The sequence below is a fragment of the Cebidichthys violaceus genome, unplaced genomic scaffold (genome assembly GCF_023349555.1).
Source record: "Cebidichthys violaceus isolate CVI_PGR_0920_01 unplaced genomic scaffold, fCebVio1.0.p SCAF_55, whole genome shotgun sequence".
Lineage (NCBI taxonomy): Eukaryota > Metazoa > Chordata > Actinopteri > Perciformes > Stichaeidae > Cebidichthys > Cebidichthys violaceus.
Genome location: NW_027176761.1, coordinates 566,672 through 593,259, shown reverse-complemented (window position 1 = coordinate 593,259; position 26,588 = coordinate 566,672). Strand labels below are relative to the sequence as shown.

At 40.5% G+C, this 26,588-nt stretch overlaps 6 protein-coding genes and 1 non-coding gene across 8 annotated transcripts in view; 4 read left to right on the top strand and 3 right to left on the bottom strand.

Moving 5' to 3' along the window:
- Positions 1-1,510, top strand: part of cpne2 (copine II) — a 42,683-nt gene extending 41,173 nt beyond the window's left edge. Inside the window, exon 16 of the mRNA XM_068731945.1 lies at positions 98-1,510. Within this exon, the coding sequence (XP_068588046.1) occupies positions 98-205 (108 nt within the window). The 3' untranslated portion in view covers positions 206-1,510. The remainder of the gene's footprint in view (positions 1-97) is intronic.
- Positions 1,511-6,201: 4,691 nt separating this feature from the next.
- Positions 6,202-14,237, bottom strand: psme3ip1 (proteasome activator subunit 3 interacting protein 1). Of its 2 annotated transcripts, XM_068731987.1 has the most exons (8): positions 14,154-14,237; positions 12,737-12,868; positions 12,535-12,633; positions 12,070-12,191; positions 9,509-9,654; positions 9,287-9,363; positions 7,175-7,378; positions 6,202-6,647 (listed from the first exon to the last, which is right to left on the bottom strand). In XM_068731987.1, the coding sequence occupies exons 2-8, from the start codon at positions 12,861-12,863 to the stop codon at positions 6,643-6,645; spliced, it is 780 nt and encodes a 259-aa protein (XP_068588088.1). In that variant the 5' UTR covers positions 12,864-12,868; positions 14,154-14,237; the 3' UTR covers positions 6,202-6,642. The 2 variants fall into 2 exon arrangements, with proteins under 2 accessions (XP_068588088.1, XP_068588087.1); XM_068731986.1 differs by having other exon boundaries at positions 6,202-7,378.
- A 2,063-nt stretch (positions 14,238-16,300) lies between these two features.
- Positions 16,301-16,711, bottom strand: LOC137888553 (histone H3). Its single transcript, XM_068731961.1, has one exon. It carries the CDS (start codon positions 16,709-16,711, stop codon positions 16,301-16,303), a length of 411 nt encoding a protein of 136 aa, XP_068588062.1.
- A 365-nt stretch (positions 16,712-17,076) lies between these two features.
- On the top strand, positions 17,077-17,514 carry LOC137888540 (histone H2A-like). Its single transcript, XM_068731947.1, has one exon. It carries the CDS (start codon positions 17,077-17,079, stop codon positions 17,461-17,463), a length of 387 nt encoding a protein of 128 aa, XP_068588048.1. The 3' UTR covers positions 17,464-17,514.
- Positions 17,515-19,103: 1,589 nt separating this feature from the next.
- trnap-agg (transfer RNA proline (anticodon AGG)) lies at positions 19,104-19,175 on the top strand. The gene has a single exon. It is a non-coding gene; the product is annotated as a tRNA-Pro (tRNA).
- Positions 19,176-21,414: 2,239 nt separating this feature from the next.
- LOC137888543 (histone H1-like) lies at positions 21,415-22,029 on the top strand. The gene has a single exon (XM_068731950.1). The coding sequence runs from the start codon at positions 21,415-21,417 to the stop codon at positions 22,027-22,029; it is 615 nt and encodes a 204-aa protein (XP_068588051.1).
- Positions 22,030-23,879: 1,850 nt separating this feature from the next.
- Positions 23,880-25,958, bottom strand: LOC137888579 (histone H2B-like). The gene is made up of 2 exons (XM_068731992.1): positions 25,493-25,958; positions 23,880-25,090 (listed from the first exon to the last, which is right to left on the bottom strand). Exon 1 carries the CDS (start codon positions 25,946-25,948, stop codon positions 25,574-25,576), a length of 375 nt encoding a protein of 124 aa, XP_068588093.1. The 5' UTR covers positions 25,949-25,958; the 3' UTR covers positions 23,880-25,090; positions 25,493-25,573.
- Between the last annotated feature and the right edge of the window lie 630 nt (positions 25,959-26,588).

Genomic DNA, 26,588 nt, shown 5'->3' with positions numbered 1-26,588 from the left:
ATACTAACCCATTTTCCAGCCTTCATTATTCATACTTTACTTTTTGTGTTTTTGTTGTATAAATGAATGTGCTCTCTTGCTCTTTTTCCTCTCGCAGGCACCCAAGGAGACCCTCGCCAAGTCAGTCCTAGCCGAACTGCCTCAGCAGGTCACCCAGTACTTTAAGCAGCGGAATCTACCGCCCGCCAACACAGCGCCGAAGTGAGACGCCCCGAAAACACGAATAGCCCACACGCTGTACAATAGCTCAACAAAACTTCTCTTCTCATTAACGGCAAACGATACAGAATGAAAGTGTGTATATTGGCTGTGAACAAAAAAATGAGTTGTGGACAAAAAAATAAAAAATCAAACATTGAAGACATCCCTGCCACTATATTTGCAAGGTTGTGACTGGATGTTTGGTCAGTATCCATTGTGAATCCATCAGAAGCGATATTCTCTGTTTCTTAAAGCTTTCCAGCACACAGAAACATGAAAATAACGTTTACAGGACCTTGCATGTCTATAGCCATGGCAGGTGTCTCCAAATCATATGGATGTTTATGAATATGCAGCTAAAACACTGGCCTTTTTGTAAGAGAAATGAAAAACATTTTCTTTTTTTTTTTTGCTTTTTGCATGTGCGTGTTGTGATTGATACCATGTGATACATACAACTTCTTGGTGTAGAGTCCCTTCTCAGCTGAAATATATCAGTGGATCAATCCCCTCCCTTTGTCTTATGGATCCTTTTCAGGTAGCGGATCGGACGAAGGCAGGTTGCTTTTGTGCTCACGTGTGGCAGACTCACAGACTGAGCCTGAACAGAGTCACCCCTGCTCCATCGTCAGGGGGCGGTTTCAATTTAACGTTGTGATAGCCAGTTGTCTGAAGGGCGAGTTTTAATGCTCCACTATGCTTGTTTGATTCCGAGAGGACAGAATCAGAGGAGGACGAGGCCGTAGTGGCAGCTGTAGCATTAACGCAGGATAGACGTGGGATACTTTGTGAACTCATTAGGCTTTTAAATATGGGGCCATTTTGCTAGCTTCTGCAAAATCCTTGTATTTCTTATGACTTCATTTTATCCTGCATGATGCCAATATCTACGCACTGTTTACAAACTGATGCTGATGATCACCAATGCATGTTGTTGTTGTTTTTTTTCAAATGACGTATTTATCAGATTTTGTAAATATTTTAATGAGATTCTGTTGAACGGGATGGAAGTGTCACAGATGTGTCAGAGAAGGCTGTTAACTTTCAGAGGTTTAATGATTGGAAGCAGAAGAGGAGTTTCTGATATGCATATATATATATCGAATGTATATTTATATGATGCTGTTCATGTTCTGATAAGCCAATGTTTATGACATGTTTTTAATGTACTTTTTATGCAGTGTTGAATTGTGTACCTGAACTACTCCTATGTGTATCACCGTGCATCTTTGTACTAAACGTGTTGCTATTCATTTTCTAAAGTTGTGTCTATGTCCACACTCAGGTTAATAAACTGAAGGAAATGTCATGTCCTCTTTGTGTCTGTGGATATAAGAGCAGCACACCACAAATACACAACCACAAGGAGATGGGAAATGACCACGAGAGACACAAAACCACCACGATAGAAAATCAGAAGAAGTTTATTGTCCGTCGGAAATTGCTGGAAGTTTGTCTTTGACGTGGCTCACATAGGTACACGTAAAATGTGTTCTTGTGTTTTTACACTGTGGTGGCACAGGGGCCCAGTCTCATAATGGTAGTGTATAATGACACATAATGGCATCACAACATCATTTAGCAGCCAATCGACCTGCCAGTAGCAACTTCCCCTGAAAATGTGTTGGCAACAGTGGACAGCATACGCTTTTCAGATGCTGGGTGACTTTGATAAAAGAACAAAAACACATTATAATGTTATTAAATATAAATCGTAACAGCATATACTTTAATAAGCCAGCGTGTAGATGAACTGTAAGTTAGCACTGAATACGTATTCTTGTGTTTACAATTGTATGTGTATCGTTTGTCTTTTTTTTGGGGGGGGGGGGGGGGGGGGTGGTATGGAACATCGCAGTTCTGTGTGAAAGGCCCTTAAGTTTTTATTGTATTTTATATTCCGATGCTCCAGGCAGCCGAGGAAACCTGTATGATTCACTACCTAATTATTGAATGAAGATATTTATGTGAGTGAACGGGGATAAACGCGTTATTTTTCTAATTGCCACTGCTGCCATACCTTGCTTTGCTGTGTTCCTCTGCTTTAGTGGCAGCTTCACCTTTATTATCTACACCAGCAGAGTGAGCGAGTGAGCGACTGTGCGCCTGTGTGTTGTCTATAGCTAATCTTCCGCTGCAGCAAACTGCATAATATTTTGGGTTTCCAGTTATGACTGGGTGCTCAAGGACCTCTTGTGATTACGTACCCATCCTGTCAGCTGTGCCAGAATTATACAATTATAAATATTGAAGAGGTCTGAGTGTGTGCCAATGCAAAACACAAAGAATTTCAAAACAAAGTCACAAACACTCCTCTCTAATAACATCTTCTACCACTCAAGGGACAACATATTTTGTGACTGACTATTTATAGATTAATGGCTGATTGATTGAATAATTCCTTCACTGTATCTGACAGGAACATAGTTCAAATTCTGTTTTTAATGTGATACAATTGGCCACAAAGTCGGACTATTTTTATTTTAATTGTAGGCAGTTGCCAGATCCCAATGTCACATAAATAAGTAATTTAGTGTTTCCTAAAAACACACTTTCATCCAAGCTTATTTGTATTAGAATTATTAAGAAATTACCTACAAAATAAATGGAAATTGAATGTTGGTTTGAATGTGTGCAACATGGTCCAACTTGAAATGAATGTAACTCAAATTTGTGATGACTTTATTTACTTTGTTTTTCACTGTATAAACGGTTGCTGGTGGACTGGTGTTTACACGTCTTTAGGTTTGTCCAAATCCAGCATATCTTTGTCGTTTCATTCATGACCATTATGAAATTCGCCATATAAATTCTATAATAGAGTATTATTGTTGTATGGCTTTTACTTAAACCGTCAGTTGTGTTGCATGTCTTTTTGTTTGTCACTCACTTGTAGATATGCGGCCACAATGGATGACATCTGGGAAGAACAGGAATGTCATCCTGAACCAATTTACCAAGTGTAAATTCATGAAATTATAGGATATGGTCTGTAATAAACATGAAGATTCAGAGATCATTTAATGTGATTTAATTCAATTAAATTGTATTTGTATAGCCCATTATCATGAATCACAAATTTGCCTCAGGGGGCTTTACAATCTCTACAACATACGACATCCTCTGTCTTTGGATCCTCACATCGGATGAGGAACCCCCCCCCAAAAAAAAAAACAGAAGTGCAATAGATGTTATGTGTACAGATTACACAACATAATCAATTTGTGGGTGTCAGGCAGGACCACGGCAGCAGGTACAACCACGGTCCAGGTATAACCACAATCCCTACGAGGTGAGGAAGCACAAAGACTCCATGGAGAGAGCCAGGTTAGTACATGCATGAATGGGACATGGATGCATACATTTGGAGAGGAAAGAAGAGTATCAGGAAGTCCTCCTGCAGTCTAGGCCTTTAGCAGCATATCTGAGGGCCTATTTAAGTGTGCTGGGGTGTCCACTGGATACGGTGGAGGTGGTGGGAGACAGGAGGATGATGGCTAAGCTATCATCCCTGATGGACAACACCTCCCGCCCCAATGCAGGACGCCCTGGCAGCTCTGTGCAGCTCCTTCAGCCACCGGCTGATTCACCCCCGGTGTGTGAAGGAGAGGTACCACAGGTCCATCCTTCCTGCTGCTGTCAGGCTCCCCGAACTGAAACTGGAAGCTGGTTCCACAGGAGAGGACCTACTACTACTCCACTTCTGGAGAATCTGGGAACCACAAGTAACCCTGTATTTTTGGAGTGCAGTGCTCGATTGGGCTATTAGGGTAATATGAGCTCACTGGACAGAGGCGAGGACATCAAGGTGAGGCGAGGTGGACCGAAAAAAACCACCACAGTCTAAACACAGCTGGAAACACCAGTTAAATTACATGATTTTTATAATTGTATGATTGGGTGTCTTGTGATGTGTTTTTTATTTTGTACTTGTTTTGCATCTAATATCTTATAATATTGTGTGCCATAAATAATGTCATAAAAAAGGCTTAAAAAAATGTTACAGTATAGTATGTTGTAAAAGTCATGATAAAATAAATACAATAGTGTATCACAAAATGCTAACAAAAAGCTCATAGTATAGTATGTCGAAAAAAGTGTTAAAAAGAAGTTATAGTATAGACTGTCAGAAAAAGTGAAAAAAGTCAGTTTAGTGTGAGGTCATGGCATATATAGTATGTTTTTAAAATTCATAGTACACTATGTCAATAATAGCAACAAAAAAAGTCCTGAAGAACTTCATGGCTGGGTGGTTTGCTACAGTGACCTTGTTTGTGTGGCCGTTCAGCCTCTGACTGACCAGCTTCTCTCGTCCTCAATACGTCTTTATAAAGACGGTTCATAGGGCAGCTGTTCCTGCAGAGTCAGAGACACAATAAATGCTACACAAAAAAAAAAAATAGACATTTGTTTGACAATGCCATTTTCTATGACTAGCTAACTTAAAGTTTTCAAAACAAGATATACTGCCTGCATGACCACTTTCCAGACGCGAGAAGCAATTACTTCACTGGGTTGGTTATTTTCTTCCAAGACGGGGAGTTTGGAAGGGGCCTGGGAGGTTGAACGGTGCGATTTCCTCGTGGTCCAAGTGAGTGCAGTTCCTCCTGTTCTTCATGTGGCGTGTCTCTTTTGCCATTTGTCTTCATGCTTTATGTGAAGCTTTGTTGCTGAAACATGCTGTTTAAATTAACTTAGAAAGAGATGCAGAACGACCACAAAGAGAAGCACAGTGTTGAACTGTTTATTGTAATCATTTCATATTTGAATATTTAAAGTTGTTTATTTGGCATTCATGTATTACCCTGAATAAATAACATCACTATTAATGTATCTTTAAACCTTTTGGGGCAGTGTGTCGATTAGAGCTCAGGCTTCACAAAACAGCTTGAACCTACTATAATAATTTGCCAGACTGCTGGACAGACTTTCATCTAAAACGCTTGTGTTTGGTACACTTCAAAACACAAACTCATATTTCCTTTGTGTAAGTTGGTAATATTATTTGTCGTCATAGCAACTCTTTTCACAGCTACACCAGTGATACTGAGCTTCATCTGCCGGTAAAACCGAGCAACCCACGGCTTTCTTAATGTCAGTGAACTGTCCTCAAACTGAAACGCTTGTTACTGGCCATGAACACGAGATAATATTCTCATCATCACTGTTTACCAAAAGCTCACTCTCATAGCCTGAGCAACACACTTCGACGCTGACATTTCCTCCACTAAAGATGGTTACAAACATTGCACTGCTTAGGTTATTTAATGACACCGACAGACTTCAGTATATTTTGATATCATCTTACCTTGACTGCCACCTCGGTTTTCTATCTCAATCAGCTACTGAACTCAGCTTCAGATGCAAATTTCTCCTGCTACGCTCTTAATGAGGACTGAATAAACATCCCAGAATCAAATTACTCAAATTAGTTTTGATCTAGTCCAATTTTCCGCTTTAATTTTGTGACCCATGTAGGTCTGGCTCCGAACCACATCTCTGATCTTTAAAAACAGCAACAGTCTGGCGGAGCCGTCCAGGTGTTTCTCAATAACAGTAAAAGTAAAGGCAATTTTAAAAAGCGCCAAGCAGTAGTTTTCCATTTTCATCTTTCATACCTGGTAAAACTATATTTTTTTTGTGTGGTTTTTCTTTTTTTCTTTTGTGAAATACTGCATACTTTTACCTCTTCAGGCCTCCATCCATTCAAACGAAACAACTTGAAAGGCAAGAGTCACTCCTTGGTGCTCATTATTCATAATTCATGCCCACACGCCATACCTGTGATGAGTGGTGCGATAAAGACATTAGCACAAGCCAAAACTGTTGAGAACCACTGACCTAAGGAAGTGGTTCCCTAGTGAGTACTAGACCAAAAAAAAAGCTGAATTAATGCAGCATTACATTTTCAATCCATACTTAATATAAAAAGGTTTCACTAGTTTATACAAGCTCTTTGCTTCTTTATCTCACTCACGGAAATAAACAGATCAAACACAGTACAAGGGACAGCTCTTTATTTCACGCTGCTCAGACTTTGACCAACAAAACAAAGCTCCAACGTCTGAGACAACAGCAAAAAGTCCAGCATCTTTCCAGCACAATGCTACTTTAAAACACTACTGATGACAAAACACATTACATCACACAAACTAAAACATTGTTGTTTTTTTACCCAAACCATTCGGACTTTGCGTTTAACCCAAGCAGAGAGCGAAGCATGTCCTGCCTCGGCTCTCTCCTTTGCCGTAGATAGCTAAAAAGGTGTTAGGTCGTTTGAAACAGTCTAAAGCAGTCTCTTCCTTGCTCCACAGCTGTCAATCACTGTTCCCTCAGCCAACAGCACAGCTTGCAGTCTCTGTGGCTTGGGTTGGGAGTGGGGTTGGGTGAAGGGGGGGCAGGATGTCGTCGGGGTAGTCAGTGCGGGATTGGTTGCTCGGCTTAAACTGTGTGAGATGTGATTGAGGGAAGGAAGGGTGGAGGTGTCATGTTTGAGTGCAACAATAGCAAAAAAAAAAAACAACAATTAGATACAAAGACTAAGTTCAGAGTAGAGTTTAAATTGGTCCTAATGTTACCATTTATTAAGATTATATTTATCGGCTGAAGTTTGCCTGATGACAAAGAGCAAGAGTTCCACTAAGCTGTGAAAACAACCGAAATACTAGGCATTTTTGCTCGGTGTGCATGTTGCTAGTGTATGACTCTAACATGATATGAACGTGTGTGTGGCCTGCAGGTACCTTTATATCAGTGTGTGTATGTATGACCTTTGAATCTGTCTCTGTGTGTGCATATCCTGTGTGAGGATACCTATTCTGACTATTTGCAAGCCATTCTGAAGCTATGCAGACTTACTTCACTTGTGTGTGTGTGTGTGTGTGTGTGTGTGTGTGTGTGTGTGTGTTGGTGTATGTCTATCTGTAGGCTCTGCTGTGCCGGGGGTACGGCAACATGATTGCGTCCACGCTACCTTCGCTGTCCGAGCTGCTGTCAGAGTCGCTGCTGCCGGAATAAGCCCAGAGTCCTGGTAAAACGCCCACACACACGGCTGCTGACGGCAGGTGTAACGCGCCTTGACCGGAGCTCGGGGGAGCCGAGGGGGTCTTCGCCGTCGAGCCGGGGTCCGTTTGTTGCTCTTTAGCTCCGCCTGCTGCTCCTGCTCCATCCTCCTGTTCTGAACAGCACAACATACTGTCAGATTCAGAGCCTGCACATGCAGTCTTTAAAAAAAAGGTCAGAGATTTACCGTTTTAGATTCATCGCCCTCGTCTTTACCATTTCTATTCCCTAACCGTTCTCATCAGACTCGTTTCGAGCAGAAGCAGGCTGCAGTTTTCAGTCAAATGGGGGTGACCGTGGCTAAGTGGAGAGCAGGGCCGCCTTTCAATCAGAGGGTCGGTGGTTCGATCCCCAGCTCCCGCTCTACTAGTCTCATGTCATTGTGTCCTTGAGCAAGACACTTAACCCCAAAATTGCTCCCGTAGCTGCGTCTAGGGTGTGTAGATAGATACTGAATTGTAAGTCGCTTTGGATAAAAGCGTCTGCTAAATGACCGTAATGTAAACGTAATGTAAAAATGGCTTTGATTACCCCACCACCTTAAACTCCCTACTGCCTGCACCAAGCTGGTGAACTAGCTAGCATTTAGCACCTGAAAAGCCAGACCACTTTCACAACTCTAAAAGAAATTTCTGCTCTATATGTAGTTAAAAAACACACTCCATGTATGCATCAGTGAATCGCAAGTTTGTGTTTTTCTGGTTTGAGACAGACTGTATATAAGAAGTGGACGTAGTCATCGTGACGTGATAGTCACAGTAAAGCATGCCCTGCTTTATGGTCTATTTTACTCTAAAGGGACTATCATTTACTGAATGAACATCATGCTGTCTTATAGAAGACTTCAAACTAGAGATTGAGAGCATAAACTCATGTTTACAATGTTCAATAAATCAAGTGAGAAGTAGGGATGGGTGTGGTTGTGATTTTATAGATCCTAGTACTCTTATCGGATCATTTTGTGAGAAAAAAAGACAAATATTTTAGAAAAGAATCAACATTGCTTTATTATTCTTGTATGTAAACAAATAGTCATTCTTGAGCAGCAATACAAAAAGTTCAAAAATCTTTAAAATACATTCGCAGCTAGACAATCAGCTAAGCGATTAGCTTTAATATATTAGCCTGTTCTTATTAGCAAACTCTGTATGGCATCGCTAACGTTACCTGCAGAGGACAATGATGGAAAGCTGCTCGCCACATGTTTTGAGAAATTGCTGGTAATGCCTCGCTTACTTGTGAGGGATTGCATTTATGACAAGAGGAATTATCAGCATCTTTTGGTTTTCTCTGCCATGATGCGTCTCATGGAGTTGGTGTGTGTGTGTGTGTGTGTGTGTGTGTGACAGTAAAGCACAACTCAGCCCCTCGTGCAAAGACAGGCACAGAGAGAGGAGGTTTGAGACGCTGCTTTTTTCCGCGGAGGTCTCACTCCGTCACTTCTAAAGTACATTACATTATTACATTACAGTCATTTAGCAGACGCTTTTATCCAAAGCAGCTACAGGAGACATTTTGTGGTTAAGTGTCTTGCTCAAGGACACATTGACATGAGACTAGTAGAGCAGGAGCCTGGGGGATCAAACCACCGACCCTCTGACTGAAAGGCGGCCCTGCTCTCCACTTAGCCACGGTCACCCACCGATAACCCACCAATAACAAAACCATTAACTTTGAACCTTATTGATACTCCAGGTTTTTACTAATTCAGAAGCGGTTCTCATTTAGAACTGGGTTTTAGGGGGCATCCCTAGAGAGAAGTAGGGTCATTTTCTCAGACTCCCACACTATCGGACTTCTTTTTGCCACCAGAGGAGTTGCCCCCTGCTGGCCAGTAGAGAGAATGCAAGTTTAAGACATTTCCGCATTGGCTTCACTTGTCAGAACCAGAGGTTGTCGACTGGTCCGATACTGTAGTTCTATTATTGACCAATTCCAGAAATTGTCAAAGAGGTGCAAAACCTCAATTTCTTTCCACTTCAGACAGACATTCCTACCTTTGAAGCCTCAGGCTGCAACCCACCTGTGTGTCTGTCTCCATTTCCTGTCGTTGAGATTTCCACTTTCTGTTTCTTACTGCTCTCTGAGGACTGGGAGGAACTGGGTAACAGAACAAAGACATATTGAAGATTTCTCATACAAACGTAACCGTTGTATGAGGATACATTGTGATCAGAGAACATAGTGGAGATTTTAACAAAATCAGCTAATGCAGCTCTAAAGGATGTGTATCTGTGCGACCTACCTGCGTCTCTTGACAGCTCCAGCCAATAAATGGGCCTGAGACAGATGGCTGGTCTTTTGCTCCGCCCCTGCAGGTTTAGGCGCCACCTTCTTTTCAGGCTCTCTGCGGCTTTCGGTGGCCGCTTGCTTCACTAGAGCGCTGTGCCAGTACAAAGTTAAGGTGAATAAACCAGTGGATCCTTATGGAGGGAACAAAGAGTGGAGCTCAGAGGCAAGTACAAACTAACTTCCCATTCAGCAGAAAGTCCACTCAACAAGTTCGTTCTCTCCTCCCTTCAGGGGGAGCCATTACATCTCTCCATCCGTGTGCTGGAACAAGTGGCACAGTTCTGAGAGGCTAAAAAAAGCACTCATGCACAGAGGCAGAGAGAGAGGTGACACAGATATGAAGCCTAAAAGTACACCAGGAGATGGACAGAGCTGCTCAGGAGACGTGAAATTGGGTCGAGATGCAGAGACAGAGGAAAATGGACTGAGAAACACAGACAAAGCACACAAGGGGTCAGATGAATGGGAAACATCAGGCATTAGATATGCATGAGATACATACAAGCAGTGATGAGTGTTCACTGCATTAACTAAGGTCTGGACCTGTGTGTGTGTGTGTGTGTGTGTGTGTGTGTGTGTGTGTGTGTGTGTGTGTGTATTTTGTGTTCACAGCAACTGCTTTAAACGGTCACCGTAGTTACCAGCCTATGATACAGTTTCCACGACAACCCATTCTCTTCTTCATCTGCAGACAAACCTGTCTGTCACAAACCTGTCTGTCCGCCAAGACAAAGTGAGAGTTCACAGAGAGGAACAGAAGAAAAGCACCGAGCGCAACAAGCAACAAGCAAAACAGCTGGACCTGTATTCAAATGTGCAAGAATGTCACACAGTGTCTACGCTGTGACGTAAGCCACAGCACCAGGTGGTCTGTCCTAAGTACATACATACAATATTCGTATGCTTCTTTCACGGGCTAAAATTTGAGGTTATGTAATGCAGCGAAATGATCCAGATAGGATTAGGCAAACAAAATAGGCTGGTTCCTGACCTCTAACCCGCTGCCCACATCGAAGATTTGTTCAGCGATTGTGCCCACTCTACGCTGCTCTAACTGTCAGCCAATCAGAGCTCAGGAGGCGCTGTTAAGAATGCCATCATCCTACATAGCTAGCTAGTAGAGCTAGACCGATAAGTCGGCCAGACCGATATATTTGTTGGTATTAGCTTATCGCAGATATATAAATATGTCAGTTTACAATTAACAAGAAAAGTACAGAAATGCCAAACTAAATATGAAATAATTTAGAAGCAATGTCACAATTACATAGTTTGTCTACCCGAGAGCACTGACAAGTGTATTTCTTAACAGATAAATGTCCCATGTTTATGAGCTACCTCAATTTAGTCTTCATTCTATTATTATATTATTATTCATAATAAAGCTCAGGCCCCTGAACGTGGTAATATCCATTGATGCTTTGTTCAAAAAGCACATGACACTAACTCTGTAATGATGTGACTTATCCAGGCGCTTCATGCTAGTCTGCTCAGAATAAGCAGCAGCACAAAATCCATGACTCATATTTTGAAATATTTATAGTTATTTATTCTTTATCCAAAAACATCCGGGTTAAGTGACACGATATATCAGCATAATGCTATAATGTACTAGATGGAATTGAGATTAGTCATTTTGTGGTAATTTGGAGGAAGATAAAACTTGTAAGGGTTTGCATAACGCACTTTGTTCGTTGGTTTGCTTAGAGCATTTCACTACTTACCAGCCTGAACTTTTGTAAATGAGCTCAGAAAAAAAAAAGGTCCTATCTATCTATCTATCTATCTATCTATCTATCTATCTATCTATCTATATGTCATTTCTAAGGTTAGCCGTCTTGACAATAAAGGTTCTGCAAAAGGTGACTGCTGACCCCCAACAGTTGTGTGTATGCACGTAGCCTAGTCATTGACGTTTTAGCTAATTATTAGTGGAATATAAATACATGAATATATTAACATCGTTAGAGGCCACTTCTAGACGACCCTTTGCCACCTCGGTTAAAAATTCCTAGAAGCGCCACTGTCAAGGAGAAGTCTCGTGTCCCATCCTTAACGTCAGAATCAACCAAATATTCAGCCGCCACATCGAAAATGATGTAGACAACACTAAGCTACGCTTTCTATACTCCAACATAACAAACTCCTACAACATCCTATCGTTCACTTTTTCTACCGCAAACAAGTCACATGACAATAACCAACAGACCAGATCAAGCAAAAGGTAAAGACAATGGTTTCCTTCTCTGTAAGGTCTTTTCCATAATGTTGTCAGTAAAAACAAGCATTTTGTAGGAGATCTGTACATTGATGGTGCGTAATTCTGATTTCATAAACCAAATAAACCAGACTCACAAACTGCTGCGACTTCAACTACATCCCACTGCTTATTTTAAACCTGAAAAGTCTGTTATCGTTCACTAAAATGGGGAATAACAGATTAATATAAACACAAAAGCGATACTGGCTAATTAAAATGCTATTCTTAAAAACCACAACATGTTAAAAGGATATTCTGTATTCCAACAGTTCCTGTTTCTCCTCATCTCTGCGTTGCTTCTCCACCAGGCACTGTTGCCGGGAGACCTCGTCCAGGAAGCTGGTCTCCTCCTCGTCCAATCCCCTCACCATGTTCCCTGTCACCATGGAAACAAACATGCTCTCAACACATGGCAGTACAGTGATTGCATTTTTCTGACAACTAACCATAAGAGTCATTTTTTTAAATCCACACCCAAATAACCTTCGCGAGAAGAAATCGAAAGGGCCTTCATGGTTAAAGACAATAAGTTGTGTTTGTGTACTTAAACAGATTTACTGTAGATTTCACTTTTAAACATACTAAAAATGTTATTGTGCTTGTTTTGAAAGAGCCCGTGGCTATACACGGTATAAGCCTTACTTCAAAACTAGATGACAAAAGAAGGTAAAAGACGTAATAACAGATACAACAAAGAAAGAGAGAGACGCAAAACTCACTGAATTTAAATTGCTCGTCATATTCCTCTTGTTTCTTGTCTTTCTGCTCCTGCAATCGCTCAAAGAGGGACCGTGGGTCATACTTCTCCTCTGGGGCCTCTGAGGAGTAAACAAACAAAAATGCAGATGCATGCACATCTGTATCTAACTAGAAGTTATGGTGCGTTTTGAAAACGCGTGCAAGTGAATGTGCTCTTCTTACCCTCTGGGTCGTCGGGTTTCCTGACTTTCTCCCATTCCTCCTGTCTCTTCTTCCTCTTCTCATCAAGCTCAGATTCAGATACAAACTTCCTGCTGAGGTCGACGCCCGCTGCCCCTCCCCCTTCCATTACAGCTGACCAAAAGAAGAAAAAAAAAAACACACCTTATTTTTAAGTGTGTGACTCCAAAAACCTGTTGCAATGCAAAAGCTTTTTACTCAAGACTGCTCACAGTCTCTTTCTGTTGGGCCCTTATAGAACACTAGTTGAAGAAGTCCATCAGTGGTTTCCAATGGTTTTACTGGGGATCTGCACACATTCATTAGTGGATTCAATTGATTCATTAGTTTTCTATGTAGTCCAGCAAATGAATGAATCCATATAAGCCATCAATACTCAGCTTTGAGCAAAACCCACACTAGACTAGACAAGTATTAAAACCACCCAAGACTACATTTAGTGATGCATGTTGACTGAATGCAGCTAATAAAGTTTAAACATGCATGTGCAATGCCCCGATGGAGAGGGCAATACCATACTGCTACTATATGTGTGTATATCTAGATTCTTTCATGTTGGATTTCTGTAAAAGTGTAACTAAATAGGTTGAACCAAGGTCCCATTTTATCACAAATATGTCACCGTGTTTTGAGGATATGGAAACAGATGTATGTTGTATGTTGCTATTTTTTGTTTTATGACTTGGGCAGTGACACACTGCTGCAATGCGATCACCAAAAAGACTGCACTACACTACAACTAGATGACCACAGACTTTGAGAGACTTTTTTTTAAATTCATGTTTGTTTGAATTCCGTTATTTTAATAGTGGATTAAACTGGAGTCAACAAGTAACGTTAAGGTTTTGGCTCTCCCTTGTGGTCATCTTTAATCATCACAAGTAATTGAGACGGTAGCCATTTAAAGAACTTTTCGTCAACGACGACTGCAGAAGAAAACCAGAAGGATAGCACAACCGATTAATAGTGAGGTAACGATCGAGTTAAATACGAGGGACGCTGAATGGACCAAAGCTTTTCGTTAGACTCGGCGGCCCTGTTGATTCACTCACCGTTACCCAATGCTAACAACGCTGGCCGCTAAAGTCAATCATTTTAAAGGACACACTCAGCTAACGATACCATTATTTGTAATCGATGCAGCAACCGATCTGCAATACAACAGTCAGGCTCATTGGCTTAGTTCCGCTGTGGACAAGCAGGAGCCTTGTGTGCTGCAACCCCCGGCTAGCTTTAGCTTCATTACCGTTTAAGCAAACGGTTGTCACCGTTGTCAGGAGCCCAATATTGTGTCATGTTGGAAAACCAATACTTCCTGCTGCACAACCGAACATACTTGAGTTTCAGATTATGACTATTTCATACCAAGCGAGGTCATTTCTGCGCCACATAAACTTACCAAGCTCGGCTAGTTGATATGATGTTACTGCTCCAAATCAATGACGTTTTGTGTCACAGTGAAAACACCCCGTCACGGGTTTTCGACGTGCGATTTTTAGTTCCGACCTGCTTTTCTGCAGTTGAAGTCAAACGCAACGGCCTACAAACAAGGCAACAGTGCCATCGAGTGACGACACTAGAAAATAGCTATACATGCAGAAACAAGATTCAAAATAAGAGGAAAATAGTAACTAAAATAATAATAATAATAATTATTATTATTTATAGTAATAATAATAATAATAATTATTTAACATTATAATGTTAAAGTTGCTTAAAAAATACAGCAAAAAAAAAGTTTAGTAAAAAAAAAAAGAAATTTGAATTAACGAGGAAATAAGAGGCACTGTCTTTATTATGTAATGGAGGCGGGACATGTTTTGCATGGCATCATTAGCTATAAAGGATTTATTAATGTTTATGTGTGAATCTGCAGGTCCAGAATAAGTGAGAGACAGTTTCAGGTTGCAATTTACAGACATAACACATCACATTGATATCAGTTTTGAACTTACAATAAGATAATTTCACAGAATACAACTTAAACAGCTTGAACAAAAACTAAAAAGACATTTATTCCACTGTATAAAAAACACAATTCCAATATGATATTCAGGAGTTATAGGATAATTAGGCCATTAGAGTGACTAGGCCATTACAATTTAATATCCAACACATTAATATTATACCACTTTGGAATAGGGATTTGTTTGAATAGAATATTGCAATTGTTCCAAATGTATACATTGCAATGTACAAAGTTATATTTGTAGACTAAGCCCAAGCTAACAAAACCTGTTTGTGGAAATTAGAGAGCTTGATAAGGACTTAATTAAATAATTAGACACATTTTAGAATGTAAATTCCATTGATGTATGATTTTTTAATGTAATCTTTAATTCAATTAATCTTAAATTGTTTATTTAAGGATCCACAATTTAAACTGCTGTTAATGTATGCATTTCATTTTTTTTTCATGGGAAGTTTGTGATCATATTATCAATAGATTTAAATGTCGGACCATTTACAAATACAGACTGAGCAGCTAGGTTTACCAAGAAATACCCTCGGCTTAGGTCACAAGGAGACTATGACCAGACATGAAATCTTTTATGTATCCCTGAAGAAAAAAAGAGCAATACATGTGGAGGTCTGTGAACATACAATCATGTTGTTGTTTTTTAGAATCAAAGGATTTATAGAAGTCTAAAAAGAGAATAAAGCTGTCTTCCTGAACAAGGTTAGTAGACAAGTCAGTTACTCCCAGAGGCGAAATGCAGCAGCGAAAAGTGGCAGCAGCACAAGGAAGGAAACATTGTAGAGATAAAGAAATAAATAAAGAAACATACAAAATGAATAATTAGAAGTATTATATATCAAATATTAAATCATCATATATATCATATCAAATATCAAATAAAAATAAGAACATAAATAAAAATAGAAATTATGCAAGACCAATTAAACCCAAACTTACAAGGCAAATCATTGTATAATCAATATGGAGCTTGACCACCAATTAAGACTATTTTAATTATTATTTTGGAATTAAGGCGATTATTGGCATTAGTAGCAGATGGAGGAGTTAAGAAGACTGTGGGTAAATACTTTCAAAAATTATTGCTAATTTAGAACAGAATAATTGTTATAATTCTGCTGTGTACAGCCAGGAGTTCCTGTAGATGTAGCCGTTTGTTTTTAAAGTGCTTTGTAGCTTGAATGAATTAGGCCTTTTCTAATTAGATTGGAGATTCACTTGGGGAGAGCTTTCAAAAAGTTGTATGCAGTTTGCTGCAAAAGCAGTTAATCCATGTCTCTCCAATTTCATGCAAGTATACTGTGATCATTTAGGCTGTCAGCCTACAACTCTACTTTAGTTGAAGACATGGCTACTCTTAACCAATCTAGTGTTTATAGTTTTGTTTTTAAGAGAACTACAGAAATACAGACGCACAGGATTGTTAATATGTATAAGTAGAAAACAGTATTCGAAAGTGTGATATATAAATTAAAATACATTATTAAACAGTGTTGAGGATTGAGCTCTTCAGTGAGAGTGAGGTGGCTCTTAAAAGAGCCGTTGTAGTTGGTGGATCATCAGACGGCTTAAGCTCGCTCTCCGCGGATGCGACGGGCCAGCTGGATGTCTTTGGGCATGATGGTGACCCTCTTGGCGTGGATGGCACACAGGTTGGTGTCCTCGAACAGGCCGACCAGGTAAGCCTCACTGGACTCCTGCAGAGCCATAACAGCGGAGCTCTGGAAGCGCAGGTCGGTCTTGAAGTCCTGAGCGATTTCTCTCACCAGACGCTGGAAGGGCAGCTTGCGGATCAGCAGCTCCGTGGATTTCTGGTAGCGACGGATCTCTCTCAGAGCCACGGTACCGGGCCTGTAACGGTGAGGCTTCTTCACGCCGCCGGTGGCCGGGGCGCTCTTACGGGCAGCCTTGGTGGCCAGCTGCTTCCTGGGGGCTTTGCCTCCGGTGGACTTACGAGCGGTCTGCTTGGTTCTTGCCATGACTTCTTGTTCTTTCTCTGATCGGGAGAAACATGCAGTCAAAGAGGAGACACGCTGCTCTTAAACTGTGGGACCGGCTGTGAAATGGTGACGCAACTTCAGACCTCCGGCTCCTGATTGGTGAGGGGCTCCTCCTGGAGCTCAGCACCGCCCAGAGCAGCGACCCACCGCCCGAGTCTCCGCTGCTCATTGGCGGAAAATGCTTTCAAATTGTCCGCCAAAATGCAGAGTGGTCTGCCCTCTGTTGTTCTGCTGGAAGCCTCTTTTCTGGTTGGTCTGTTTGTCAGGAACCGTCCCGCGCGCTCCGTGTATAAAAAAGGGTTTCGGTTGTTGCTCACTATTCATTTCTCTAAAAGCATCTAACGATGAGTGGCAGAGGGAAAACCGGAGGAAAAGCCAGAGCTAAGGCCAAGACCCGCTCCTCTCGTGCTGGGCTCCAGTTCCCAGTCGGTCGTGTTCACAGGCATCTGCGCAAAGGAAACTATGCGCATCGTGTCGGCGCCGGAGCCCCCGTCTACCTGGCGGCTGTGCTGGAGTACCTGACCGCTGAGATCCTGGAGTTGGCTGGAAACGCAGCCCGCGACAACAAGAAGACTCGTATCATCCCCCGTCACCTGCAGCTGGCTGTCCGCAACGACGAGGAGCTCAACAAACTGCTGGGCGGAGTGACCATCGCTCAGGGCGGCGTGCTGCCCAACATCCAGGCTGTTCTGCTGCCCAAGAAGACCGAGAAGGCCGCCAAGTCCAAGTAAACCTGGAGCCTCTCTGACTGCTGGAACCGGAACCACAAAGGCTCTTTTAAGAGCCAAACACTCTCCTGATAGAGCGCTCGGTTTCTCATGTCTCTTAAATGCATCCACAAAAAATATATATATATATTACTACTACTTACTATTACTTGATGAAACATAAAGGTTAATTCAAGGAAGGCTTTATGGCGTTATTGTAATAATTCAGGCAAAACATGAATTACACTCTTACACAAACATTTTTGCTCCAAACGTTGATGTATTGACCTCATTAGTTGAGTTTAGTCTCAATGTCCACTGTGTGCTCATGTCATAACTTCACGGTTATTAACATTTGTTATGAGATGCAATGTGATGTCCACTCACTCACATTACTAACTTGTAATTGGGCACAGATCTGGATAATGGCTAACTTTAAAATATGGTCGAACTTGTGATTTTGATATGACTTGAAATAAAAGCAAGAGGCACCAGCTAAATGGAAATATCCTCCATTTATCAACCTTTATATTTGCTGAATTTGTTGCTCCACCTTAAAATTTAAATACATTATCTTTGAGAATAAAATAACCAGATGCCCATGTATTTTGTATCCAGTTACCCAGCTCACACATGGGCAATTTGGATTTAACAATTAATCACAGTCTCACAGTCGCTCTTTCTTCGGTCTGTCCATTCCGTTGCTCCTTCTGCCGATGACACTGTAATTTACAGTTGCAAATGAACTCACTAACTCCATGGTTCATTTTGGATGATGGTTAAATGGTAATCACTGCATGGTTAAAGCAATGCTGTTTACAACTAAATATATCCAAAACAGTATGTTTTTAACCAGAACAAACTCTGGTAGTGTGGAGCCAGATGTTTTTTTGTATCTGGGGAGAGGCTACAGGTTGTACCTGAATAAAAGTATCTCTGAGTACTTTTTGATTCCAAATTATCCTTCAAATCTCAGGTGAAAATGTTCTGTAACCGGGTCAAATTTCAGGTTCACACGAAACTACACGTCAATAGAGGCAGCTGAGATTTACATGCTTTCTATGGTTGTTTCCCATATCACTTACTGTTCAACAACCTGGTCACAGGCTAGCCTAGCACCATTACTCTAAAACCACTACAGACATTGTAACACTAAAAATCCTTGATAAATAATCTGTTCTTTCTCATCATTGCCCTGTACTAAATAAATGCTTGTTTAGTTGGGAAAACATGATTAAATAAGTGAATGTCTGTCTCATGTACAAGATTATACATGGCTTGAGCTCTCCTCCGCTCAAACAATTTGTTATCACAAAAACAACTACATATCGGCTCACAAGAGGTGCAGCAAGAGGGGATTGCATTATCCCACTCAGGAAAAGTCCCTCATCTACCTGCATGCATGTCTCATGCATTTGTATATGCATATGCAGATATGCAGCATGTGTTGATCGACCTCAATAACGAGGCACCATTCCACATGAGAAGGCTGTGAAGAGCTCAGAGTGCTGAATGGGATATGAAATGTTGAGCAGCAGAGGGAGCTCTTTGACCAGATAACATATGGGTCTGTAAGATGCCACATCACCAGAGCAGAACTCAAGTACAGGTCTGGAAAGAGTAGGAAAAGAGGATTTGTACTATCCTTTGGAACATAAAAATATGGCTCGTTGGTCTAGGGGTATGATTCTCGCTTAGGGTGCGAGAGGTCCCGGGTTCAAATCCCGGACGAGCCCAAATTTTGAATAATTGGGCTTCAATGTGATAGAACACATGAAACAATAGTAAAATGAAGCTCTCAGTTTACAGTCAAAAACGAATACTTTGTGTTACAGTGACGGTAACTCATCTGCTAACAGTGCAAATTCAATGTGTGTGGAAACTGTTGCCAAACACATTTGATGCTCGAGTTAGAGCCATCAAGCAACCAAAGTTTTCTTTATGTTAATGTTGATCAACTTGTTGAATTTTTCACATCAAGGCACACAGAAACAAATCAACCTCTGTATTCAACCCATACGGGTACTAGGATCAGTGGCAGTGTACTTGGTCACTACTAGGACTTGAACCTCTGATTACCATGTCGTGTCCCTAAAGACTGAGCTACTACCACACCTTATTCCCCCACCAGTACTCTGATTGAAATATAAATATACAAATACAATATTATACAGGAATACAATCTGCACAAAGATACAATATGTGCGAAATAAAATATTAAATATAATACTGAAAAAATATGAAACAGGGAGCAAAAAATGGATCCAGGGTAAAAGAGGAGGTAATTGTCAGCAACGTCGGAGGTCTGTCAGGAGCTTTGGAAGTGTCCAAATACATTACTATCAACTGCTTAAGCAGATACTTGTCCTGTTCACTTAAAGAACAAATATGTCACGACAGCCAACACGCATTACAATTACAGTTTTAAAATATTATTGCGATACACCATTGCATTACATTATTACATTACAGTCATTTAGCAGACGCTTTTATCCAAAACAACTTACAATTCAATTTACGATACTATTCAGTATCTATCTACACAACGTAGACATAATTTTTAATTTTGGGGTTAAGTATCTTGCTTAAGGACACATTGACATGAGACTAGTAGAGCATTACCAGGGATCAAACCGCCAACCCTCTGATTGAAAGGGAGCCCTGCTGTCCACTCAGCCACGGTCACCCACAGACCTGGCCAAAGACCTGATTGCTTGATTGTTGACTCATCAATCAGGTTGTAAGCACTATAAAAATACCACAGGTGAGTACTTGTGTGCAACAACAATGGAAGCCAACATCAGCGAATTTGTAAAAACACGCATAAGAAAAAAAACAAAAAACATTTTGTTGTCTCCACAGATTAATTGTCTATGTCTATATTATATTTGGAATAAACTCTGTTCTGATTTGCAGTGCAAAATGCAATCTGTGGAAGTGAATCTAGTCTTCTGTGTTGTGTTTGGTCAATATATTCATGTACTTCAAGATATAGTGGTAATAAATATATGCTGTACATTAAATATAATATAATAACCATCATAATATTCAAGATAACTTAAATACAGCAATGCGGAGCGAGGCAACGAGAGTTGACTTCTGCCCCCAGTTATTAATAATAATAATAATAATAATAATAAAAAATACTAGTTGGTCCTTTTGGAACAAACTGGTTTTATCAAGCTGTTAGAAAAATGCCAAATAGTTTATCTTAGCTCTGTTGAATCTGAACTGCTGTTTTGCTCAGACTTTTTTAAAGAGGTCGATATCTAAATTATACTAATAATATAATAATAATCATAATCATAATAATAATAATAATAATAATAATGATAAATAATAGTAGATCTATTGACTATTTATATTAAAAGTTACTATTAGCAGAGGACATGTTCACAGTGAGCAGCTCTGATAGGAAGTCTGGCTGAGCTGCACCATAAGCCTTGACCATCATCAGTGTGTTTGCTGCTCCCAGAATAACTTCAGTTTATTAAAAACGGATCAACATCAGATGGTTGTTTTTACATCGAGACTCTGAACAAACATGTGGACCAGTTGGAAAACGACTTTTGATGGAGCTCTGATGTATTTTAAATCATTTTTAGAGAGAAATGAGTGGGAAAAGTCGCTGATCAGCGCTGTCCACGGCGGTGAGTGGGTGAGGTTTGGAGGCTCCTCAAACAAAACACAGAGATCACCAGAGCTCTACGTGACTTCAATATGAAGAGACACTAGTCCGCTATCGGCTCCCTTCACCGTCAGCCTTCAGTCCTTCTTCCACATTTAGTTTTTAGTCTTTATCAGTGAAGAGAAAACACAAGTGACTCGGCTTTCAGACTGCACGGAGGAGACCCGGGAAGGGTTGAGTCTCCACGGTTCTCATGGTGTGTTTAAGTCCAGCCCCCCGCTCTGAGCTCTTCAACAGTCAGTAAGACTCTCGTGTTCTCGTGGCTACAAACACATCCACGATAGAAAATGACAGAAGTAGCTCCAGCTCCAGCCGCCGCGCCGGCCAAAGCAGCCAAGAAGAAGGTGTCCAGGCCGAAGAAGACTGGTCCCAGCGTCTCTGACCTCGTCGTTAAAGCTGTGGCCGCATCCAAGGAGCGGAGCGGCGTGTCTGCTGCCGCTGTCAAGAAGGCTCTGGCCGCCGGAGGATACGATGTGGAGAAGAACAAGTCCCGCGTCAAGACCGCCATCAAGAACCTGGTGACTAGGGGGACTCTGGTCCAGATCAAGGGGACCGGGGCCTCTGGCTCCTTCAAGATTAGCAAGACGGCTGGCGAGAAACCGGCAAAGAAAGCCGCTCCTAAAGCCAAGAAGCCCGCAGCGAAGAAACCCGCAGCGGCCAAAAAGACCAAGACAGCGGCAGTAAAGAAACCAGCAGCAGTCGCCAAGAAATCACCCAAGAAGGCAAAGAAACCCGCAGCGGCCAAGAAACCCGCCAAGAGCCCGAAGAAGGCAGCCAAGAGCCCCAAAAAGGCCACCAAGAGTCCCAAGAAGGTGGTGAAAAAGGCCCCCGCAGCCAAGAAAGCCCCCGCAAAGAAGGCTGCCAAGCCCAAAGCCAAGAAAGCAGCACCCAAGAAGAAGTGAGCTATTACCAGTTGAAGAAGTAACGCTCCTATAAAAGGCTCTTTTAAGAGCCACCCACATCTTTCTTAAGAGCATTTTCCTGTTTATTCACAACTTATTAACAGCAGAAATAACTTACTTTTTATTTCAGACAGAAAATTCATATGTTTAAGGAAGTCCCATTGCTCACATAGTTGCATATTATACTTAACAAGTATCAAATAGTAACACATCTAAACATACATACAGGAGGATAAAGTGGCACAAATGAATCCATCCATTTTTTTTCTTGGCAAATAATGAATATAACAACAGCAATCATATCATGCACATAATGTAAAATATTAGTAATAAATACCTCAATTAATTTAAATGATGTAATAGTCATAGAAGAAATTAAATCATATGTAAAAACATTAAAACCTTTTAAAAACGAGGCCTATTTGCAGGCCTCAGCTCGAAAAAAGATAAGAAATACCTAATTGAGTGTATAATTAAATAAAAAAATAAAAACAAAAATAAAAAAAATATATTTTTCTTTAATAATATATTTTTGAGATGTGAAAAGTCATGGAAATATCAGTATACATGTTACAGGTTAACATAAGATAAGGATGGAACACAGCACAACTTGGAAAATTCTAAAGCTCGCCCTGGAAAAACAGCAATTTCAGGATATTGTTTTTTGGAAATTATGGAAATCCAAGATTAAAAATATTCCCAGCTCTTATAACAGCTGATAAAGGCTCTCTATACACAGTTATACATAGATACAGTGAAACATTTATAAAATATAGAGCATATAAAATTAAAAAACTGATTAAATATTCCAATATTTGAATAAAAAATTTTTTTTTTAATTAAAAAACACTCTATATCACTTCTATGTATCACTCCTGATGTTCAATGAATCAAAAGACAGAAGATTGGGCTTTTTTTTGAGTGTTTTAAGCTCTTTCTAAGCCCTTTTTATGGTCATTTTATGGTCACATACTGCTTCAGATTCAGCCCACTCTCTCTGTTCAGGGCTGTATCTCAGCCCCCCTTTCTCCGATTTTCACCATTGAGACCTCCTTCGAACCGTAGGAGCCAGTAGAATTGCCTGGAATTGAAAGCTAGATTGACAGCACTATTAGCCAATAAAGCTCAAAAACGTCCCATCTGATGGCAGATCTGAAATCTAATTTGCTGAGCTTCCAACCCTCCCAAGAAGCCGAGGAGTGTCGGAGAGACACGAATCGAACGGATTCACACGGAGCACATGCAGCTGGACATACCAAGCAGTGGAAGTACGGAGATATTTCATTTTTTCGCTGAGATTCGACCAAAAGTGAGTACAATATTCGATGAAAGCTGTGTGACTTTTTGTGTTCGAAGCTGAATATCTCTGCGATGGTTTACCGGAGAGAGAAATGGAAGATATGTCCGTAATCTCCGTCAAGCGGACATGCTTTTTCATGCTGCATGTTCGTAGGTAGCACGTTGTTAACGGAGTGTAGCAGCTGTTTTCTCCGGTCTTTTCCAGTCATATCGAGTATGATTTATGATATTTTGTTATTTGTTTGCTTGGCTGATGGGAAATGTGTTTGTCTCATGTAGAAGTGACCGAGTTCATGTTGTTCCCAGGACGCTGAGGTTTCTGCAGAACTATAACATCATTATATTCGTTCTTCGTGGGTTCTCTGCCAGTTACTTTTAACACAAAACTCTCTAAGTTTTTATGTACTCTGCGTCCAAATGGGGGACCCTCGGGCTTAAAAGGTGTTATTCAAACGTTTCACACACCAACATAAAAGTGTAATGTGGGAAAAACAATATGCAAAGAGAAAAAAAAAAAAAAAAAAACAGCTCTCAATAGACAGTCAGTGGCCACACATCTTTATTTAAGAGCATTTCCCTGTTTTCTCCATATACATGTCATTAACAGCAATCACAATATTTATATTGGCCTTTCAATTAAGATCTAAGATCTTGTCTAGATATAAATATCACAATGTTTCAAATCCAGGTAACAATGAATGCTAGCAGCTGGATCTCAACACTGAATGACTCTGAAAAGCAAATCTTCACATCTGTTTAGTCACAAGTGTGACAGTAAAGCTGAGAGGCCAGTCAAAAGCTCCAACAGCACCATTTCTCCCCCTGGTACCTTATTATCATTCCAATAGCAGCAATCATAATGTAGACGACATTATTACAATAAACATTTGTGAGGCCCTTCCGTTTAGTGCTGATAATAGTCATAAAATAAATATGTACCAAAACCATCATATCTAGTACAGTAATTGTTATTTATTATTCATTACCTGGGCCAACTCGTATCACTGTTCATAGCATTAATACCAAAATAAAGTCTGAATTAGTTTATTTTATCACTCAAAAGCAGATCTCAATAAACAGTTATTGGATGGAGCCAGGATAAATCATTTAATTTTGAAAGGAATACAAATCTTGATGTAACTTAAACAAAAAAAAAAGCAATATAACATTTGAACTTATAATTATCTCAGTTTTCATCAGTTACCATAATCTTCTATAAAAAAGGTCATAGTTCATGTAAAATGTAGCTTAGTCATCTGTATCTCATATACATACACATATGATGACTATCAGGTTTTATTACATCTACAGATGTAAACTTCATGTTACTGACCAATTCCAAAGTAGAGCCATTCTGGCAGCTAAGCTCATAGAAACATGGTTACACACATACAGCTAGTTTAAACATGACAGAATCTAAATGAATGTTTGTGTCCACCAACAGTCAGATGTGTAAGGTCATCTCTCTCTGTGGTTCCTCCTCATGGACTCAAAGAAGAACTGAAGTAGTGAATGTTGTCCCAAAGATGGCGCTCACACCTAACAAGTGAAGTCACACTATTGGCCCTGAATCAGATGTTCGATCTCTTTTATTTACAAGATCTTAGTGTCAGAGAGCTGCTGTCCTTCCTCTGGATGTTGATTCAAAATTATTAAGTACATATAATATAATTGATTACAGACTGTTCTGTGGAAAATTACTCCCATTCTATTTTGCACTGTATACATTCTGATTTAAGGAGTTCATTTTCCATGAAATGAGCTGGGGGGAGAAAAAAAAAAAAATTAAAAAAAATCCAGTTGTCAAAAGACTGGAATGGTAATTTATTTTCAAGTTTTGCCAAATTTGTCTCAAGCCATGAAAAAGACCACAGAACAGATTCAACGTCATTTACAGTTACTGATGCAGTTAAGCATTCAACCAGAAACACAGAAAAACTGTAAAGGGCATACATATATAGAGTAATTTACATTCTAAACACTATGGAACACGCACGCACAGGATTAGTGCATTTCTACTGTAAATGAATAGAATAAACTGCATAAACTCTATATAATAACAAATTGGGCACGTGATTAATTTCACATGATAATTTGATTCTTGAGCAAAACAGCAACAGAATCTCTCAACAAATATACATTAATCACTTTCTCAGTCACACACCTTCAGTATTTAGAAGAACTTCTTTAGATGAAGTGCGTGGCTCTTAAAAGAGCCGTTGTGTTGATGGTCTCCATCAGATGTTTACTTGGAGCTGGTGTATTTGGTCACGGCCTTGGTTCCCTCAGACACCGCGTGCTTCGCCAGCTCACCGGGCAGCAGCAGGCGGACGGCGGTCTGGATCTCCCTGGAAGTGATGGTGGAGCGCTTGTTGTAGTGAGCCAGACGAGAGGCCTCACCGGCGATGCGTTCAAATATATCGCTCACGAAGGAGTTCATGATGCCCATGGCCTTGGAGGAGATGCCGGTATCAGGGTGGACCTGCTTCATCACCTTGTACACGTAGATGGCGTAGCTCTCCTTCCTGCTCTTTCGCCTCTTCTTGCCGGTCTTGGTTGCGGTCTTAGAGACTGCTTTCTTGGATCCCTTCTTGGGGGCTTTGACTGTAGCGTCAGGCATGATTCTAGAATTTTTCTGGGTCGGAAGATGTTTCCAGAAGCAGAGGACGGTGTATTTGTATCAACTTGATGCAAATTGTACTGTGCTGTTGCTTACACAGGATTGGTTATCTTCTGGTGTGGCTCTGAGCATGCGCTAAACAGGTTACCGTTCCTGTGAGCAGACTCATTTGCTGCAGGGACCGTTTTACTGACTGAAGAAGACAGGAAGTCTTCTCAGAACCTCACACGTTGATACGTTCGGAGTTTACTACAGTGTAGAAATATTCTGTTGCAAGTAAGAGTCCTCCATTAAAACTATGTCTTAAGTAAAGCTCAATGTTTGATGGTTTAGTTAAGGCCCACAAGATAGACCAGGTTTAGCAGAAATAATAGTTACTTATTCGAAACAGAAAAAATATACATTTAAGATCAACATCACATTGCTCATATAGTTACCACTATACTTAAGTATCAAAAAGTAATACATCTAAACATACATACAGGAGGAGAATAAAGTTTGCAAAAATCAATCCACTTCTAAGGAGAGAAAGACATATTGCAGTATGACTGATTGTAGGTGGAAACACAAGACGAAACATACATATCAGTGTTTTAAATCCAGTGTAAAGTAAACGTGATCAGCTGCATCAACTTATCTG